Here is a 23089-nt window from a genome sequence, read left to right on the forward strand (position 1 = left end):
TATGTCTACCGAATGATTGAATTCTTTTATATACGTGATATTTGCGTTTACTTCCAAAAGTATATTTCCTTTCAATTCAGTTTGGGGTCTTTTAACTAACCGTAGGTACGTTTTTAACAGTACTGAAGACTTATAGAAATATTTTCGCATTTAACAAGCTCCTACTACAAGTAAAGAAGCGTTTTGAAAGTGTTCACGCTAAAGTTCATCAGCTGATATAATCTTTAGTATAGACCGGTAGTATTGCTACGGGAAGCTGACCCTAGCAAGCTTAGGCGACTAACTATAAACACAGGCAATTTATATTAGAAAATTATTTATTTATTGTCACAAAAAATATGACATTTCGTTGAAGTAGAACGACTTTAAACAACGGGTAGTTTATTGGGGTGAAATCAAAACATTTTCGGCTTTTATTATCTTCATCAGCCTAGCTTTCTTCCAACTATGTTGGAGTCGGCTTCCAGTCTCACCAAATATAGCTGGATACCAGTATTTTACGAGGAGTGACTGCCTATGGGACCTCCACAACCTATTTACCTGGGTTATAACGCGATACCATTCGGTAAGACTGGTTGTCAGACTTTCAAGTTTCTGACTACTGTCAAAGATCTATCAAAATGACTTTTAGTATCATATTTCATAACTTTATTTTCTATAATATTACAGTATTATTCTCCACCTGTCTGTCCCGGTCCGGTTAGTAAACCAATGCGGAAACGTGTCCAGAGAGCTTTATTAATATTTTGCACGGCCGCGTCCGATTCTCAGAAAAGACATTGTCCTTCTGAGCCCGTGCGTCGACCTCAACAACTTTTTGTTTGTTTATGGTCACCGCTGTTGGCGGCAAAAGGAAATTTTTAATCTATGCTTTTTACTTTTTAATTTTAATCAGCTGTGTGCTTGTTGTACCTACTATTGTTTTAGTTTTTTATTCGTTAATTATGTTTGAGAATTTAATTAAGTATTTTTAGCCCTTAGATTATGTTATTAAAACATGTAATTAAGGAGTTACAAATAATAAATTAATGTTTATGATTAGGTCTTAAAATTGTTTGTCTTATGTAAATATCGATAAAAAGGTTAAACAAATGAGTTTATTAAACGGCTACTTTATCATAACATATTATTAAATTTTGGCAAAAATTAATTGTAGAATCAATGAAAATGTTTCTTATTTACCTTGAATTGGTCGTAAATTATAGGTTTTATGTTTTCGGCACATAACTCATAAACACAATGGCATATTCAAAATGTTTTTTTACAAACCTCCGTCATTGATTTTTTTCTTCCAATATTAAGATTTCAAACAAACTCCCATTAATCTGCATTGATATTAATTTTTTTGCAATGATTAATTACTTAATCCTAAAAAAGATTCGGAGATTAGATTTCAACTTTTGTAGGTTAAACAAATATTAAAATAGTATTTATGATTTAGTGGAACAATGGATTTTTGTTAGTTTATTTATATTTAAAAAGAACAATATGCAATGCAAGCTGGTATAATAAACAGTTCAATCCTCAGTCTTACCGCGACCGAGATCTAAGTTAGTTGACCCAAACGTCGGGAAATAAAAAGGTATCGTAACTTTAAATTTTTTAATCGCGTTTTTGTTTCAAAGTTTGTTCTAGCCCGAATATTAAAAGACGTGAATTAAATAATACATTATCGCTGTAATTATGCAATAATATTGATTAACAAATTTTAATCTTAATGATTTTAGCATGTAATATTATTTTAAATAATGTTTATTAGTGTCTGCAAATACTTATTTTTTTGTAGAAAAAAAAATCGGAATGCCCATTTCTTCACAGCCTTATGCAGCAGACTTTACCTGAATCCAAAATCTCAATTAAACTACCGACAATTCTTCCATTCCAAGGCTCTAATAATGTCAGAGTATAATGCACATACTAATACATAAAAGTAAAAATAAAATTGAACTAAAGTATCAAACACTATCAGACGATGTTAAGGTCGTATCGCTGGATTTACCCGTCACTTCCGATGAGACAGTACATGTCAATCTTGTCTCAGCCAGTTCGCATTGACATCTCCACTGTAAACTGCTGGATTTATTGCGATGAGTTTGTAGAGAGATAAACTATTGATTAGTGCTTTGATAAAGATCATGTTTGTTATTGAAAGCGTAGGTTGTTTGTTAAGTGTTGATGTTTGAATAACGTGTTTTATGCTGTTAATTTATTATTGTTAATTAAGAAAATAATTTTCCTTAACTTTTCACTGGGAAGAGTGAACGTTAGTTAAATATAAAAGTGTTTTTGAACACTGTTGACTTCTGCAAAGCTGTCCTGGGTAAAAAAAGTCACGATTGTTGAATGGAAGCCCCATGTATATGTATTTATTTTATTCTGTTTTTTAATATATCTTGTTATAACGGCAACAGATATGCATCATTTGTGAAAATTTGTTTACTACCTAACTATCGCGGTTCATGAGATACAACCTGGTGACAGACAGAAACTCAGCGAAGTCTCAGTAACAAAGTTTCGTTTTTATCTTTTAGGCATGGAAACCTAAGAAGCAATCTAATATTTAAGATGAAATATGTTTAAAAAATACTCCATATTTGTTAAAAATTGTAAATTTCCGCAATTATAATAATTTACAAATTCTACAGCTTCTTCATATAAATTTTTAACAAGTAAGTCTTAAAGTTAAAACCTAAGATATGGGTGCAATTTGTTGCACACAGTGTAATTTACTTGAGCACGTGTGATGACAAGATAAAGTACTATCTCTCAATCAGTAGACGTACCGAGAATATCAGTAAAAGTGTTAACCCGTTAGGAGGTACGTGCACATACTGCCATCAACATACCTTTGGTCGCTTTCGTCATATCTATACTTCTATACTAATATTATAAAGCTGAAGAGTTTGTTTGTTTGTTTGTTTGAACGCGCTAATCCCGGGAACTACTGGTCCGATTTGAAAAATTATTTCAGTGTTAGATAGCCCATTTATCGAGGAAGGCTATAGGCTATATATCACCACGCTACGACCAATAGGAGCTAAGTACCAGTGAAAAATGTTACAAAAACGGGGAAAATTATGATTCTCTTATGTGACGCAAGCGAATATGCGCGGGTCAGCTATTGTATTATAAAATGATGTGCAAATATAATTGTGCGAAATATTTACTACAATAATGAAAACTTTGTCGTTGTTTACATTTCTAATGGTCTATGAAAGGTGTTAGTTTATTTCAGTGTTCCCTTATATTTTGATAAATAGTCAAATGTCAATATTACCACTATCATATGGGATTCATAGCAAGAAAGAAAGAGAGAGAGAGTAAAATGTATTAAGTATAACCCTTTAGCTCTATGTAATAGTTGCGCTGTTGAAAAATTGTACTACTTGTGTAAATGGAAACTAAATTACTGTTGGTTTTTGTCTATAAAATAAGCTTCATTCTACTTAAAGCAGCTATAAAACCTTAAACTCTTATTCAATCAGACGGATACACTCCTTTCTTTAATAATTTATTTTCATTTAATTCAGTTTTTGGTATAGTATCTAATTTTTATTTTATTTGTTTCAGTTCCACCATGGAGTCGACGCCGTATGTGTCGGCCCACTGGCTGTCCGCTTTTGTTCTACTATGCTCCTTCTTCTCCACACACACACTCAACACTAAGGTAAGATACCATGAACAACTTACTTCTGCTTATTGCGAATATTGTGGAATATAATCATATACCCGAAAGTTAATGGCTTAATTCTGTACTTTAAGTGGGTACTAATGTTAAAAGTAAAGTTACAACTTTTCATGACGTAAAATTGTCAATGGTGTGTTTAATTTTTTTTAAATATAATAGAACTGACAGTTTTTAAAAACAGCAAGTCACATTTGTATTTTAGACAGTTAAGAGTTATGTCAAAAGATGTTAGTTACAAACTTACAACAAGCAGTGTATTTCGGTAATGCAATATTTACAAGCTCATCAATTTACGATTAAATTTCAATATAATTACACACTTGTATAATGAGAATCTGTGTATTATTCAACAATGTGTGGTTACTGACTTTTATCCATTTATTTATGTCATTTAAATGTCAATTTACGAAATAAAAAACTGCTTCGCTTTTGAATAACGAGTTGAGCATCACATGTTCACAACTGCGTAATGTCTGTAGGTACCCTTTAAGATTGATTAAGCTTAAATAGCAGTGTGTTGAAATATATTGCCATAATCTCCGGTTTTATCAGAAATATTAGACAATAAATAACCTATAAAAATGTTATGAAAAGTAATAAAAACTTTGCGAAACCGACGGTTGACATTCTCTGTACTTAAGTGTGATCTACAGTTCTTTACGTACGAAATTTTAGCAAACCGGATTTCTTTCACTGTGTATCTCATTATACATTCAAATAACATGTAAAATTATTAGTTGTCTGATGAGTTTCAAACATGGCTCCGAGCTAAAACTTTGTTCGCATTATAACATTCGATCAAGTTTAAATATTCGTATGTAAAAGATGTAATTAAAGCGACATTTTATTTAGTAAATTACAGCCGCAACGTGTTAATTAAACATCTTGTTTTATAGATATAATCTATAAATACATGATTATTTATTAATGAACACCTGTCGAAGTCAAATTTTATGCTCCATAAAATAATGATTGGCTCCCTGCAATGTCGCCAATACCACGTGCTGAGATTGTGGCTTTGTTGCCAAATACGTATTTGCTAATTAAAACAAGTTTATATTTAAACAACGTCACAGGGAATAAATTAAAATAAGGTGGTGAAATAAAGTGTCAAAAGCGCGGGTATTTTTGACAGCTGTCAAACGACGGCGGCCATTTTCGTTTGTGGTTAGCACGTGACTTGTCGATCAGTGTGCCGTTGTTGGCGTAATACGGATTTTTTTTCGGAAGTTATACGGCATTCCAGCAGCTTGTATGTGTACATACATTATTCATGTAGTTACCGCATTGCTTTCACTGATGTATTAAACGTTAGTTTCTGAGATGTTTTGCAAGTTGCAGACCGAGAATGTGAGTTTTTTCCAAGGCTATATGCAAATGTGAAGTCCGATAGATACAATACATAGTTTAATATTTATTATAATAGCAAGAAACCGCAAAAGCTGTGTAACAAACTAGTTAGTTTGAATATGGCGATACTTTCTGTTGACCTTTTGACTGGACGATTAAGTATTGAGTGATGTGCTTGACGCACGTCGTTGATGGATAAAAACTTGTTTTGTATATAGTTATTTTAAGTTATTTTCAACAAAATCTGTCGGTCGTAAACCTTGTTAATAGGTACAGGTAGGGTTGTAAGAAAAACTATGATTAGTAACAACCTAAAATTATGTTTGAAAATTAAACTAATATGCGTCCGAAATTGAACTGACATCCATTATTAAATGACCAACAATTGGGAAAATCCATAAACTAGCGAATCCGATCAAAGATAACTTTTTGCCGGAGACACATTGTTAAAAAGGTTATTGACTTTATTTTAGACACCTCTATAAGTCCTCACTTTATGAAGTCGAATGCAAAAAGAGTGGGTAGACCATAGATCTCGTCATGAGTCATTCAGTTATAATTTTAATGATTTATGCAGTTTATTTAATAACTTTTGATATCTAACTGTTTTTTATATAAACATAATATATAGATAGAAAAGATAGAATCACTTTTAGCCTAGATTATAAAACATATCATAGGCAATTTCAAAGAAGGTAACCCTACTCAAGTTTTTACTCAACGAAATACGATGGAATTTAACTCCTGTCATAAAGTAAACAATACAGTGAAATTTCTTAAAGAGAACCGATTTCAAAATATTTAAAATATAATCTAATATTAAGATCGCATGTCCACAATACCGTGACGTTAATCTAAGAACACTTATTACGTCACATTACATCACTAGAACTAAATAATATATGATCGTTAACATAACGCCGCGATATCGCGATACGAATGTGCAAGTCGGCATAAATTTAGTATACACCACGCCCTGTTCGATGGCGTAAGAGACCGGTCGTGCGCAGGCGCCGGTAAGAGATACCGCATATTGAGCCACTAGACGCTCGATCTATAGTTGCTTAGTTAAGTTTTAAGGTAGAGCCACCAATCTCAGCTACTAGTGGCTTAAAGCTACTGCACGATGAGCTTCTGTTAGCGGCTAGTAAACGCGACCATTAGTAGCTCAGTATGCTTTTAGACGCCAATCCAAAACAACAAAAAAAAACCGCCATTCGCATAGTAGCGGCTAAGAGCTACTACACATTGGAGCTACTAGTCACGACGCGATCAATAGTGGCTCAGTTCGACTACAAGACGCAGGTACCAATCGCAGCCATAAGTAGCTTAGTGGTAGCCACCAGTCGCCATCACTTAGCCAGGACTTTGAATTTGCAGTTACACACAGGCACCAAGAAAAAAAACAACAACTGCAGTCGAGTATGCGCGCAAAGCAAGCGACAAAACACGGCCATAAGCAGCGTGCTAGGGCGAATGCGGCAGTTTGTGGCTCAAACAGTCACTAGAGCTACTATACAAAACGTTTCAGAGTATTTGTTGACGTGTCTTGAAGTCGCGATTAGTGGTTAAGTGTGCGGGCGATCTTACACTAGCTGACCGCCTTCTACTGCATACTTGCACTTATTGTTTAAGTAAAAGCTTAGGTTAGAGTCCTTTGAAGCACTTGAGATTGAAATCTTTTTATAGGTTACCAATGTGACGCTGCTCCAATTTGTTTCGTTCCATTTCATTCATTCCAATTTGTTTTATAAATGTTTGAGACTTTGTATTATTCTGATGTCAACTGTCAAATTTCATCAAAATCCGTTGAGAAGTATAATATTTGCCTAATATCGTAACATACATATACATACACAAACTTACGTTGTGGGTTATCTTGCGTATTTTTCAAAATTTTGTGACCGTTATTCGAAGTTTAAAGTAAAAACTAAAGGCTATTTTAATCGCAGTCAGGAACTTAATGTATTTTAAAACGAATTAGTGACATAAGAAGGTTGTATACTTATTCGGAATAACAATTATAAGTGACATTAGAATAGATTGATTGGTATAAAGTGTTACGTGACAAGAATCAAAGAATCTGCACAAATTCCGCACTTATCAATCTTTTTGTGCTTTTCTTTGTTTACGATATCCGTATCATATAAAGAATAACAATTTAGGACAACAAAAAAATTGAGAATAGTTTGAGATTGTCTACTCTTGACCAAAATCCCAACAAGAGCATAATTGAAACTAATTAAATTGTTTGATTTCGATTATTCACATTTTAGACCAGTTGCAGTGGTTTATCATCCGCTAATTTGGTATTTAGGAGTTAGACTTTATCTCGAATCTATTTCGATCGAATTTGAATTCGATTCTATCGGGAATAAACCCCCTTTAAACGTCTATGATTCATTAAGTTCAATGCCTCTATACTTTGAAGTAGATATTGAAAGTGCTACAAAGTTTCCCATGCGGTACTAGTCCTGTGTTACAAATACGATAATATCACTACATTTAATAACTAATCGATTATAGTTTCCGTTATCGAATGACACGGCTGTTATGTACAGGACGTTACTAAGTATGGCTCGGAAGTCTAGATTGTAAGTTACAACTCAATAGTTAGGTATTACTTGTTATTAATGACTGTTGGCAAGCTTTAAGTGATGGTAGGTAAAGGTAAACTTGGTTCTTTTGGTGGTTTGTAGGTGGTATACCTCCGAAATCATTGAAACAATTTAGTAAATTTTGACAGCGTAGTATTACTGTCGAATAAGATAGCACGTTTTTTAGCAGAAGATAATGGTAGTATTAATTTCCATTTTATGTAATCCAACGAAATGAAATTTTATATTTTTTGCAAATCAAATTTCCTGTAAGTACTTGAGAGCCACTATGTAATGAATAAATTTTTCATGTTATTAAGGTGACTTACATACGTTATGTTCAAGTAACAATGTTTTTCATAATGGCTCCAAAACAAATTGAAGACATGAACTTCTTAGCTTAGCATTCTTTTCGTTTAATTAATTCAAAACACTTCATTTCTGCAGTAAGTAACTACCCAATTAAATAGCACATATCATCTTATAATCGTATTCACATAACTCTGTGAGATACAGCAACATAAAGAAGCCTCAAAGAATACTAAATCAAAGTCGTAAAGACTTGCCGAAACAACTAACTGTATTGAACGTTTGTTCCGTGCAACGAACTCGATGCATGAGGTGCATTGGTAATTAGTGAACGATTTTCTAATGCAACATGCAGCTGAGAGTAAAAATCTTTTGAGAAATTATCTTTACTTTGAAGTATAATGTAGTAGTACCTTAGTCTAAAACCTAGCGCGCACTAGTGACTTATGACACCGTGACTATTTTATCACTCATAACAAGTCACCACTGCGCGCTATCTCTTAGAGAGATGACTAGATCTTTATAGAATTCCCTAGAATAGGGAACTAAAGCAAACTAGAATCCGTATGTTCATTTGATGACATATAATGAGATAGTTTTGTACATCTAAACTCTATGTAGTTCTTATTCTAACAGCATTTATGCACCGGAGATATCTCTAGTTTTAGTAGCTTATAAACTGGCCAGATGCCGTCGAACGAGACAAAGTCATTGAAACATCCTTGATGCAGCACTTTCTCAATATTTCAACCAGCTGAGTCCAGTATGAAGAAACAATAATTCCCTTGAGCCCATGAAAATATCCCTTCACTTGTCCAACTGACATTTAACCCATCCAACGTCCATCTTCACAAGGCATACCTCTTTTTCGACATCACAAGTTCATCTTGACATTTCCCAATATAATTACCAGTGGGTTAATTTGAAAAAAAAATGGTACATTGTCCACATTGATCGGAGACTTGCCGACCTAGATGCGTACGAGTTTTTGTGATTTACGCAACATGTCATCTCATGTTGCCTTTTTTGGATAGTCGGTTTGCAGATGAGATGATTGCGGTGGAATTAGAGCTGGGATAGTTTGGTGTTGAGGTTCTCTGTTTTTGGTGTTCGTGTTTTAAATTAAGCTTAAATAGCTGTTTGAAGAGCGTTTGATCTGATAAAGATGGAACCGTCTTATTTGTCTAATCTAAATGCTTTAAGTGTCTGTCTATAGTTTAATCTTTATAGTTTTGGTATATTTTGTTTTGAGGGAAAGTTAAAGATTGCTGATGTCGGAAAATAGATTTATTGTGTGTTAGAGAAGTTTTTTGAAATAAGTAATCCTTTTACAAAGATTTTAGAAGGTATCTACGATTTGGATAGAAAATAGTTTAAACTAACATCGTTTTTATAATTTCACATACATAACTCATCATCTTATTACAATCATGTTATTGATCAAACAGCCAATACTTTAATCCTTGTTAAAACAATATCATTATATTATGTATCATAACTTAGAAGGCCATCCTTTATAAAACAATTACGTTTACCATCATGACCACACATGAACTTACAAAGAAATTACATATCGATCCAGTAATTTATAAGTGCGTGGCAATAATTCATTTAAATATTGACAGCCCAATGGCCGCAGAATCGTTTCATCATATGCAGTTGCAAATTGAACTTTAGTACCTTGTAATAAGGTTCGGGTTATAGGTCAAACCACACACGATGCAGTGTGGTTAGGCTTGCTACACACGTATTCGATTCGGCACGTTCGGATCGGAATTTTGCATCGAACAACAAAATCGATTCGAAGCAATTACTGCACTTGTTCGGCTTGTACTGATCGGATAGTTCTTTCTAATCGTCACAATTTGGTTCAACATTTAAGCATAGCGATGCCGAACGGCATTTTCCGAACATTCATCTACACATATTCAGCTCTGCCGCCCGGTTAACCCCCGATATCTCCAGTACATTTAGTGGTAGTATATTTATTCTATAGCGTTTAAGTTCATATGAAAATTACATTTTGAATAGATAAACTACCGCTAAATGAGCTTCAGAGTGCCGAATAATGTTGAACTGAACATGTGTGTACCAAGCTTTATGCACTTGAAGGATACTGGCAATGCTTTTCTCAAGTATTTAAAGCCTTATTGGTTTTCAGTGTGTTCGTCAGTGTTGAGGTTTATCACAGGTGGTCTTCAAAAACCCTTGGTACATTTACTTACTAGTGCATGAAGCATCTTTGTAATTTTAAAGCGTTTATTAACGCACATAAGTGTAGTTAAATCAGCATAAATTATCACCCGTATGTAGGTTATAATGTAACGTTTTGCATGCTTAATAACAATAGCATGCTAATAGCATTTCACCTTCAGAACTAGCGAGATGGTTAGCATGCTATATTTTAAATAATTATGCTATTTATAATAGTGCTTTTTACAATATTTTATGCATAAAATATGGATTTCTAAAAACGCTTCTTCAAGCAGAATATACACACTTCTTTCATCATGGAAATATACTGTATACAAACAAAATATATGTACATTATTTAATTCAATAGTCGTTATTTTTTATTAGTCACCATAGCAACATAACCCAGCTGTATAACGAAAAAAACTGCTACATTATTAATAGCTAATAAGCCTTTTATAATGTAAGTACATATCAGATATATGAATGGGTATTCTTGACTGAATTAATAAGAAATTATGAATGCTCTCCGTCATGGTGGTATCGTTTGAACTTGGGGTCAATGACACGTAGTATATGGGTTTAAAAGATAACGTTAATAGCTGGTTATTCTTAGAAATGCTAATGTGAAATAGCTTTTTTGTTGAGTGATAGTTATTGCGAAAGACGTCACATCTAAGTTGACAAAATAAGATAGTCTGAACTCTTGACTTTAACTTTGTTTAATAATCTTAACTACGTTATTAATTACAATAGGCGAGAAATAAATCGCCTTAGTTCGACAGGAGACCCTTGCCCAGCGGTGGGCGGTGAAAAAAAATACTGTCATCTTCTATAAATGATATAGATACTTTTGTATGACAAGAATTGTTTATTATGATTTCAGGAAAATAAATATGCAGGGATAGTAACTAGTAGCGATTTTTATCACGCTTTATGTGTGTAGATAGGTACTTAATATTATGTGACATGTATAAACAATAAAGACTCCGGTCTGATGTATTCAGGAAGGTAGATTTTAAAGAATCTGGTTTTACAACTTAAGTTATAAATACAAGTAAATGCTTATTAATCACGTAGACACTTCGCTGTTTGACTTGAAGATTGTTTAATTTGTCCGATTGTTTACTAAACAAACAATATAACCAGTTGGGGATAGTTGACATCGTAGTTTAAACAAACAATTACTGGTTCTAACAGCTTCTTGGTAGAGAAAAACCCTCTTCTAATCAATCAATATATATAAAACTCTTCCGTTACTGACTGACTGATGGATAACGCACAGTCGAAACTACTGAGCGTAGATGTAGTTGAAATCTGGTATGAAGATAAGGAAGTGTAGAGGAGCACTAGTTATCTTAATTTACAGTGCTATCTTATGTTAACATCTAATATCTATCAACTATCTTTGGCACAAGAATGATGCCGAATAGATGCAATGTTTGCTTTATTCCGCTTTTTTTTTCTTCGTCGCTTAGTTTGCAGTTATATTAAGACACACAATTTTATTTGGCATGTGCTATAGCAACTCTTAATACCGATATACAAATGTCACTATAACACCATAATCTTTGAATTACTTCAACACATACATACAATTTCAAAATGAATCAGACGTCAATGCAACAATTTCGGCAATATGTCCGACCGCGTTCGACAATATGGCGTTCACAATATTACGAACCTTTTAAATTATATCAAATTAATTCAGAGCTTTTTTAAACGTTGCTTTTGAAAGCCTTCATATGATTTGCATACTATTATTGTAATTTATGCTAGCAATGGCAGTTTGTGGTTCGGCGTATGGTCGTTTTGATCCCAGGTGTTTAAGCCTTTTTCCTATACAATTTGTATTTGTCAGCAGTTTAAGAGTTATAGTGGGTGAGGACCATTAATAATTTGCGGTCATATTACTTGTAATCAATGTTTTGGAAAGAGGAAAGTTACTGATATTTATTATTTGTTTAATATTAGTACAGATAAAAGATGTTGATAAAATGTGGTTACTAATAGAAGATTCTATCGGATAACTTCTAGCAAAAATGATTAGGGGCAATTAGGAGGTGATATCAAAGTGCGTTAAGTTACACAGCTTCAATTTAACATAGTCGTAACTTTAACATTACAGTTCTCTATGCTAGGTTTAGCATTATATTTACTAAGATATAAAGCTGAAAATATTTTCTTGTAGCGTTTAACTTAAAGTAAACATAACCCATTACTGTCCCACTGCTAAGTAAGGGTCTCCACCGGAATGACAGATGGTCAGCCCTCTGTTCAAGTGCGATTTAAGGACATATCTCAATAAAACGTTTAGTCACAGACACTTAGCTTAGTGCTTGTTCACGTTGGAACTCGCGGGCGCGGTGGCGGGCGCGGTCGCGGGGACGTGGCGATTTGTGTTCACGTTGGCCGCCAGGCGGGCGTTTGACTCAAACTGGCTCAAACTGGTTGATCTTACTTGACATCGCGCCCGCCACCGCTAGTTCGACGTGAACACACACGAACATCTTCACTTGTTTGATATTGGCGCGAGCGCGCCACGCGGGCCGCGCGCGACGCCGCTAGCTCGCCCGCGACTTAGACCGCGCGAACGGTTTGTACGTGAACACTTCGGTACATCGCCATATGTTTGATATTTCGCGACCGCGCCCGCCACCGCGCCCGCGAGTCAACGTGAATGGGCACTTACTCACGCATTTAGAACAAGCTTATAACGACACCGATTATTCAAATTACACCGTTTTTTCGTCCATAAATCGCTTACGCAATCAGATGATACAGTTATGGAACGAAACCTAATCGATTATGATTTATATGATTTATGATTCTTGAAAACAACAAGAGAATTTCCCCGTTAGTGACCTGCGAAATGACTTATAAACTAATAAACTATGTTATAATTCATGTAGACAGTTTTACTGCAGCTAAGCTGTATTACAGCTAGGCTTTTTAGTGTTTTGATTTATGCTAATCCGAGAGAGGGTAAAGTCCACAGTTGGAAATTTTATATTAATCTATAGTTTAACGAGTAAATTTGTGTCTTGGTAATTTACAGTTCAATGTTTTAGCACTATTAAAATGATCTCTTGTGCCTGGTGATAAGATTTTATGGGTTATGGATAAGTTTCGGATAATTTATCCTTAAATCAAGTGACAGCTAAAGTATTAAAACAGTTGATATAGGTACAACCTAATAAGCAAAACGATTTATTTGAATTGTCGAAGATATGTATGTCCTTTAATTATGTTTTCAATCAGAAATAATAGCAATCAAATTATAGAATACCAAGTCTATGTTGACAACTTTGTATGTCATCAGTACTAAACTGTAAAATTAGAGCAGACACTTTAAAGCCTAGTTACTTACTGTGGACACTTTAATTGTTATTTATTGCAAATATTTATATACTTTACTAATCAAAGAACATAAGTCAGTTACGGATTTTACTCTACCCTTTCCGAAGTTCAATGTAAAACAAACCATAACTACTAAACATATGTGTCATTTTCAAATGTTTGTCACTTATGTCGTTTTTCGCTCAAGCATAGAGCCTTAATAAGCCTTTTTCACGGTGATAGTTCAGTACAATCATAATTTATATATTTTATATGATCATTGACCATCTGTCGTAGCCATCGTTATATGAGTTCATAGTACATTGACATTATGAACTCTATGTCATGAACTGTTATATAAAACTGAGCTTTATATTAATTTATGTCTTTTTTGAAATCATTATAATTAACTATTATAACAAAGTCGTGTGAAAATTAATTTATTGTTCCGCTATTTCGAAATAACGGTCACAATTTGGTTTTTGACGTCATAAAATTGGCTCTAGGGTCATAAGTCATTTATTGTGTCTTTTCCCTGACAATAGACTTACAATATGCTTTATAGACTATATGTGAGAAATATAGCTTATTTACTTCTTTAATCCTCGACAAAATTACTACAATGATGTCATGTTTTTAAAACCCGATATTCATAGAATTATAGACTATCAACATATTGTTAAATGACTAACTCATTGACAGACCAAATATTTATTACAGCCTTCAAAAAACCTTTTCAAATTAATTCGAAATCAAAACCACAGGATTACGTAATATCAACCACTAAAAAAGTCCCATTTATTGACAGATTCACAAAACCATTCACTCAATCATTCGTTCTATTCGATCTGTCAATTTGACATGACATTTATTGCCTATGAACTCATCATTAATCTGTGGTAGATGTCAAATCGTCATTCGTTTATTGACCTTATTTGAGAATGAACAGTTAGTGCGGTTTTGTGGATAATCCATCAAATAGTGTTTGTTCGTTGTAATGAAATTTAAATAAAATGCAAGTGGGTCTTAGACGTTTGTTAGGCTGTTGAACTTTGAACTGTTAGGTGACTAACGCCTTGACAAATAGGGGGTGTAGATATAAAACAGTTAATTTTACTAGCGTTTGTCTCCAAGTTCAAGTGCTACTTTAAAGTTCATTCTCCTATCGATTTATCGAAAGGGAAATTTATTGGGATAATTTTAATTTCTAATATTTTTTTAATATATTGGAGAATGTATCAAAATATTTTTTTACAATTTTGATCGTTTGTGTTATATGAACCAATGCAACGGCTATAAATGCTTGATTAATGATACCATAAAAATATTTGTGCGTCCCTAAAATTTTCGATCATTAGTACGAAATGCAAAATTCCTAAATTCCTGTTAAAAAGTCTAACAGAAGTCGCAGAATTTCTCAAAATAAACTCTGGATTATCTCGTAAATCGTTATTTTATAAAGAGGTAACAACATGCAGGTCGTAAAACTTCGAATCTATCAAGTGTGGCACATCGTAAAATCCACCTGAACGCTTTAAATAGCTTATTTAGGTTTTCGAAGGTACGCTCGTAAAGTTAACACACATAATATCTTTGGATTTGAGTAATTTAACTCTCATTTTGCGGCGAAAACACTCAGACTCGAAAAAAAATATATATATATTTTCATTGAAAGTAAAAATAAACCCTCTAGTTGTTTTTTTGCTGGTCTTGGCTTTGATTTTTTAATAAACATTAGAATATTGCTTAATGGTAGCCTGAAATTCGGTAACGCGCCCGGTTAGTCCCCTATTACATGGGACTAACATTGTAAATGGCAAAACGTGAGTGTATTTCATACATCTTTGCATACATATCTAGGCTTATTATGTAGGCAAACATTTAAAAAAGAATAGGCACAAAAGAGCAAGACTCTTATAGATATGAACAATACTCAAACTATTTTGAAACAATCAATAATTATGTAAAGTATCTTATGTTCTTTGTGTATTGAGAAACCAACACATCATCGTAAATTTTCATCAGTTTTGAAACAAAGTTAACTAAATGACCACCGCACCCATCCATATAACTGCGGATTGCTTAACTTAACCTTTCAATAACTTAACTACTGTTGGTAACAAACAATATGTCAAACCGATAATGCATTTGACTTTAACTTGGTTAAGGCACGGCACTCATAATCGACGGCAAACCTTTATCCCTTACAAAACATTTAAGTGTATGCTGTCAAAAACTATGATGGATTTAAATTTTCGATATAAGTTGGTGGACAACCTAATCAATTTTTTTATCGTTAATGTCAAAGTTGTTCAAGCTGGCAGCTGCTCAAAGAATTTTGGCTTTACTACTGTTATCTTAATTGACAACAACCGGGACCGACTTAAAACGTGTCCTCCGGAGCACGCAGACTATTTGTTCAAATCCCACTAAGCGGTCACCCATCCATAAAATGACCTAGCCAACGGTTGCTTAACCTACAGATCGTCTCCAGGCGAGTAAGTGCAACTGGCTAAGATCATCTCACGTAGGGATCCGAAAAATAAATTTACTTGTCATTGTCGATTATAAGCGCCGGGCCTTACTTGCCTAAGAGCTAGGAATCTTGTTACAAAGGAAATGTTGGGTGGTATAACTAGAATCTTAAGATATTTGTTACAAGGCCTCTTACGGTAGATCTAGGTCTCATTGTTTGAGAACTAAATAGACACCATGGTTGTACGCCGTGTAGTGTTATTGGTTCAAGGGTATTTGACTTTTCAAGTAGATTTCGATCAATTCAACTATTTTAGACAGATTTAGTGCCAATTTCGTAGATTTGTGAATAGACTCTCTGGTAGATAAGGATTTTTGGGTAATAGGACTGTAGGTTCCAGAAGGCTCAGTAAAACATTTTTGTTTATTATTTATAACTAGCTGACTCGTGCAACTTCGCTTGCGTCACATAAAAGAGAATAGGTCAAAATTTTCACCGTTTTTGTAACATTTTTTACTGGGACTCTGGTCCTATTGGTCGTAGCGTGATGGCTATCTAACAACAAAATATTTTTTTAAATCGGACCAGTAGTTCCTTACGACGAACGAACGAACAAACAAACTCTTGAGCTTTATAATATTAGTATAGATTGTGTGGTGTGAGAAATGTTTAATGCGTCAATTAAGCTTTCTTAGCGTAAAGGAGTGACTTGTCACTAAAATCACAAAACAACACAACGTTTCTGTTTTATTTGCCAAGTAACGTAGATGTCAATTCAAACTTAATGCTTACGTCAAATTGACACTTGTTATGTTTATTTTTTTACCAGTATGAAAGGAAATGACGTTAGTTCTATGGTTATAAATGAAACAATAATAAAGTCAATCTACGTGAAAAGGAAAAAATACATACAAAGATAGATTTTAAGTCGCCATTGCGTCTACAGCAATATAATATAAATTTAACCCATTAATGTCCCACTGCTGGGCAAGGGTCTCCTCCCGTCATGAGGGAGGGGTTAGGCCTCGAGTCCACCACGCTGGCCAAGTGCGGGTTGGGGACTTTGCATGCCCTCAATAAATGTATTAAACAAATTTTTAGGCATGCAAGGTTTCCTCACGAAGTTTTCCTTCACCGTTGGAGCATGTGATAATTATTTCTAATACACACATAACTTCGAAAAGTCATTGGTGTGTTGCCTCGGGTTCGAACCTGCGACCACTTGCGTGGGAGGTGTGAACTTATACCACTCGGCTATCACTGCTCTCTGCAGCAAAAGTTCTTTATTATTTATTTACACTAAGTTCCTTTGACGCAATTATTCTTAGAACTTTAAATTATAGTTATCTGCGATATCTGTTGAAATATGAATACTTGTATGTAAATACGACCGGTTATGACGTAACATTGACCGCAGCACATCCGTTACAATCAAATTTAACATTAAACGTTATGGGTCAATAAAATGGTTCTGAGAACTGATCTGTTTTTCGACTGTTGATGTAAAAGCTGAGACCTTTTTCTGGGTTACAAAGTGCTAACATATAAATTAAAACACAAATTTAATGGAGCAAAAATGTAGAGGTTGGATTTTGTTAGATTTTTCGAAAATATTCTGTCATTTTCCTGTAACATTCAAATTCAAATATCCCTTATTTCATAAACTTTTGACATATATTTGAAATCGTCGTAATATTTATAATCTACCCCCGTTTCGGAAAAGCCGTTGCTCGTGAGAAGAAATGGCAAGAAACTCATGACTTGCTCTTGCATGGGTAATAGAAGCAGTCATTTAGACAGTTAATGATTGCTTCTGAAAAATACCTGTCATTTCTGTTATTAACAATAGGGGCACTTATATTACATACCTAAGTATGTAGTTATTGACTGCGTTTAGTCATTTTATCAATAAACATTAAACAATTGCAGTTAATTGTAACAGTCGCAGGTGTCATAATAGTCAATTGCTCACTCATACAAATATGTAGCAAAAGCTATTACATTGTAACTACCTACATACTTTTGTTATAATTTACAAATAAATATTAACAATGCGGATGTCAATGATAAAGCTTTTGTCTATTCTGGGCAGTTATTAAATAAGAATGTAATAATAATATTATTTATATGGGAAATAAATTACTCTTTTTACTTAGAAATACCGTTTTAAATTCCAATTGTATTTCATAAGAAATCCTACTCTCGAAAGTCGTAGCATGTCTGAATGCATTGAATAACTTTCGATATGTTTTGAATATGCATATATTTCGCAAACATGCATGGGTCACGCTTAATTTTGACATTTATTGCTTTAATTTGACAGTTCTAGTCCACTTTTTGACGTATAGATGAAAAAGTGTATCAGTTTTGAGGTTATGATGTTATGTCAATGTAAGCGCTTCATAGACTTCACCTTCTTTTTTTTAGACACAGGCGTTACAAATGAAGCCTGATTTATTATTAGTTTTGACGTTTATAAATGCTATTGATAAGGCCAACTTTGTTAGTGGTTGTTTGTTATTTTTAAAAGGATATTATTTATTACAAGGAAACTAAAGGTATGAATAGGATCAAGATTTATTGACATGATGCGTTCACCTATGACTTTGGAAAAACCCAACAGCCAGTCATATTTTTATTACTTGCATGCGTAAACACATGCAATAATAAATTGCTTTTAACAAGGGACCGTAATTAAGTAATTTGCATGACATGTATTATCTGTAATTAATTCAGGAATGAGCCCTCCAATAAAGGGAAATTTAAATTTCTTTCGTCGACAAAGAGAAATACAATATAAGATCGAAATTGATAGTATTTATTAATTCGAAGAAGGGACTTGATAAAAATGGATGGTACGTAGAATTAATAATATTTTCATAAAATCAATTAAGTTTTATTATAAATAAATAGCAATCGAATTTAATTTGTCATAACTGTTCTTTGGTCTTCTACCTACCTCTATGGGAAAAGGGCATGATATTATTATGATGTAAGTAGGTACGCATTTTTAATTGTCATCACCATATTCAAGCAATTGCCTAAAAAGCACTGTATCCACTATCGAACACAAACGCAATCAATCTCAAACATCTTAACACGTTCTATAGCACTAAATATTCGACATTTACTCAAATTCTTTTCGTAAATTTCAGTTCAAAGTCAGCAAGTGTAAATCTATTAGGATTTTCACCACGTATATTCAGTAATGAGGTTTTGTACAAATGTTTACGCGTTGGTATGTAACAGTCGTACCTATGTACCTATACAAGGCTGACTAATCCACTATGGCTGAGACAAAAATATATATTAACAAAACTCTTTCTTGGAATTTTTAACCGCAAAAAATGGCGACCCTGCTTACCATAATGACTAACTTCTTATTAATTAATGCAAAAATGACGTGTGATCATATTTTTATGTTTATTTTTGTTGGTGAAATGTTAATCGGAACGGATCTTTTTCCTGCTTCACTTATAATATACAGATAACTTATTAAATATTAGCTTCAGTGCTCCTATTGCGTTACCTTCTAGCAAACCTTAATAGCGTTACAGAGTGCCCTTTAACGACTTAAAATACATAGGGGCAGTAATTTATATTTTACTATTAATCTTCAGTCTTGTTATATCACATCATTTGATTTCATCATGAGTAACACACCTTATTATACTTTACAATTTCATAATATATTTTATTTTCGCACTATCTCCTATTTAAGAAGTCAATCAAAACTAAACTCTATTTTCTTCTCTCTATAACTCAAATTCCATCACCCACTATTCTAGAAAGGTACTCCAAGCCCTGACCGAGCCTAGTTCCATTTCCTCGTCGCGGTCCATCGACGCCCTTGTTCTGAGGCCGCCAGATTAACACTGATTATAACGCTTTATCCATTTGTTACACTGTCTCGCTACTTAGATGGTGTGTGATAAGCCTTATCGGGCACTCGCTAATAAGAAACCTTTGTCCTTATGATGGCTGCATGAAGTCGTTCATTTTAGGACATTGAATTGAGATTTATCATGATAAATATATTTTAGTTCACCCTAAAACATTCGTCATAGTCATGCGTGTGAGGTGTTGGTCTACAGCCTGTTAAGGTTCACACAGTTACAGTTTAATTTCTGTTTATGTAACGAATAAAGTGCTATTGTGTTTTCGTGCTAAATCAATATCCAAATCGTTCCAATTTACAAAATATTACTAATCCTTTCGACCGACATCGCAAACGTTTCGCAACACTAGCGCCACCGCACCGTATCAAACCTCGCAATATTGACAGCTGTGTAACAAAAATGGCGGCGTGCGCGCGAAAATTACCAAATTCTAGTCTCACGCGTGCGCAGGAAACCACGAATTATGGGTTAACAACCTTTGAATTTTCACGATGATTAATGACGGTAGATTTTATTGTAAGTATGTATTACGATGTATGTAGCCACATAAAAAAGAACTATCACATGAATGCTAACTAGAGTCTGACATTTTGCACCCACAGAATATAAATATTATTTCTTTTTTTTTTTCATAAAACATGACACACGTCATGAATCTTCGTTCTGGGAGGTAAAACAGGTCGTAAGGTTCAAAGAGGTCAGACCATGCAGGTAGTTGATGCAAATTTTTATGTTGGTGTCAAAAAGTCTCTGGGCGGTCACTGACTGACTATCTTAAGTCGTGACCTTGGAAATGAACTTTGGAATCATGGTTTATGTGAAAAATTAAAGTAACAATATGTCATTAGGTATGTCTTTGATGTAAATTGACGTTATTCTATTGCCAGCTGTCAATTATCATCCTCATGACTTTTCATTTCACTAACTTTTTTATGTTACTTTACTCGCGACAGATTAAGACTAGAAAGAGGCCCCTAATAAACATTTTGTTTCATACTTCTTCGAACAGTGTCGTCGCAATAGCAAAAATGTCGCGAAAGCATTGACATCATAATAAATGATGGACCATGCTTTAATCGACCTTGTGCGAGTAACACAATTTTGGTCTACTAGTCACATGATGCTCATCTAAGCGGCAAAGGACGAAACACCAAACACACAAACAGACCGAAAAACAAGACTTTTTATTAGTTTTTCCTTAGGTTCAATTTGCTCTGAAAAAACTTTCTCTTTGTTGGAAGCAACCAAGGTTATAACAACAAATCTTCTTCTTATCGTATGGTTAGTGGTCAACCTAGTGTCAAAGTTGTTCAAGCCGCCCGAAGGCCTTTGACATGGCTTAACGACTGTTATCTTAGTAGACAACAGCCGGGACCGACTTTTAACGTGCCCTCCGAAGCACGGAGACGCCCAGTTCAAATACCACTATGCGGTCACCCATCTATAGAGTGACCGCGCCAAGGGTTGCTTAACCCACAGATCGTTTACCGACCGGTGAGCGCAACTGGCTATGGGCGCACAATAACAACAAATAAAACTATATTATTGATGTAGATTATACTCTATTCATATCTCTTCACAAAGAGCTATTAGCATATGAAATAAAAAACTGCAATCTGCGTCTCACATTCATATGCAATTTAATATTTCCAAACTAATCTATATTAGAGATTGCAATGTATCTACTACAGACGAGGCGCTCATAGCCAGTTGTGCTTACCGGTCGGTAAACGATCTGTGGGTTAAGCAACCATTGGCGCGGTCATTCTATAGATGGGTGACCGCTTAGTGGTATTTGAGCTGAGCGTCTCCGTAGTTCGGAGGGCACGTAAAAAGTCGGTCCCGGTTGTTGGCAATTAAGATAACATTCGTTAAGCCATGTCAAAGGCTCTTCGGGCGGCTTGAACTACTTTGACACTATAGATAGATTACGGACGAGGAAGTGAGTTATTTCAATCTAGCCCCAAATCTTTATATTCTTATCAATATTATCAGAAATACTTGAAATACAACATTACATAAGTCTCCGCATAAAAATGCGGACACACGCATTGGCAATTAAGACCGACACTTAAACTCCGACGTTTAACGTTTGTCATTCAATTATCGCCTTTAACATTTACGCAATAAGGTCGTATTTTCTCCATGAATAATGTACACTAGCTAGCATTACTAAACCACGTGAGAGCAATGACAACGTTTCTATCGAGTCCAAGATCAGATTCGAAGGTTTTTTTTGGTTAATAAAATAGTTTTCGTAACCATTGTAGCCGGTTGCAATATTATTACGTGTATTGGACGGGGACGTAATTGGTGGCCAATTTCCGCTTTAAAATTGGCCATGTAGATTAATGACTTGATAGGCAGGGGACATGAAAGTAAATACAATGTCTGGTTAAAGTGATCACCAGGCAATACCAGTCAGTGGGGAGGTCGTGGGTTTGATTTTCACACGGGAGAATCATTTGTGCGATCCACAAAAGGCTGTTTCGGGTCGGTTGTACTTACATTGTGTACATTTTCGAAAAGAATATTTCGCCTATTAAGTATTATTATTGATAAGTATTCTATTGATTTGTTTAAAAATTAAAAATCAATAAAGCCTTAAATATAGCCTGTGGTAACATTATTTATATTTTGACCATGTTCAGTTAGGTTCAATAACTTCAATAAAAGATCTAGCAGTGCTAATTTTTAGACTTTATTTATCTGTGCATTGAACTTTTAGATAAACTCATAGTCATGCCAGACACTCGAAAGAAAATGTTATTTTAGAAAAGTTTTTGTTAAAAAATTATTGAATTATTTTAGTAAATACTATATTTTACAAACTCCAAAATTTGCTATGAACGTCTTTTGGCTGATTCGATCTGAATTTCTAAAATCTAAATGTAATCAACCCATAACAAATAGTGCAGACGTCTGCTACCGAAATATTACCAATAAAACGTCTATTCATTCAAATATCAATTTAAATCTATAGGAAATAAAGTAAAAAATCAATTGTAACGATTTTTGGCGTGATATTTCAATATTTTGCACGAAATTTGATTGACGTTCCGTCTTGCACGATTGATTTTTTCTCAATTCGATTTATGCAATTTGTTTTTTTTACGCACTTTTCAAATTGAAGCAAATGGCCAATATTTGCTAAACGCGTACGCATTATTCTTCTGTTTACTTATCCTTTATAGTAAAAGAAAGGTATTAGTGATATTTTACAATATATGTACCTATA

The 23089-nt window shown here is 34.1% G+C and overlaps 1 protein-coding gene across 5 annotated transcripts in view; it reads left to right on the plus strand.

Annotated features, from left to right (window-relative positions):
* sona (sol narae metalloprotease) overlaps window positions 1-23089 on the plus strand; it is a 176302-nt gene that overhangs the window by 74594 nt on the left and 78619 nt on the right. For all 5 annotated transcript variants that reach the window (XM_076129524.1, XM_076129522.1, XM_076129523.1 and 2 more), the window contains exon 2: window positions 3571-3667. In XM_076129524.1, the coding sequence (XP_075985639.1) occupies window positions 3578-3667 (90 nt within the window). In that variant the 5' untranslated portion in view covers window positions 3571-3577. The remainder of the gene's footprint in view (window positions 1-3570; window positions 3668-23089) is intronic.

The sequence above is a fragment of the Anticarsia gemmatalis genome, chromosome 22 (assembly GCF_050436995.1).
Source record: "Anticarsia gemmatalis isolate Benzon Research Colony breed Stoneville strain chromosome 22, ilAntGemm2 primary, whole genome shotgun sequence".
Lineage (NCBI taxonomy): Eukaryota > Metazoa > Arthropoda > Insecta > Lepidoptera > Erebidae > Anticarsia > Anticarsia gemmatalis.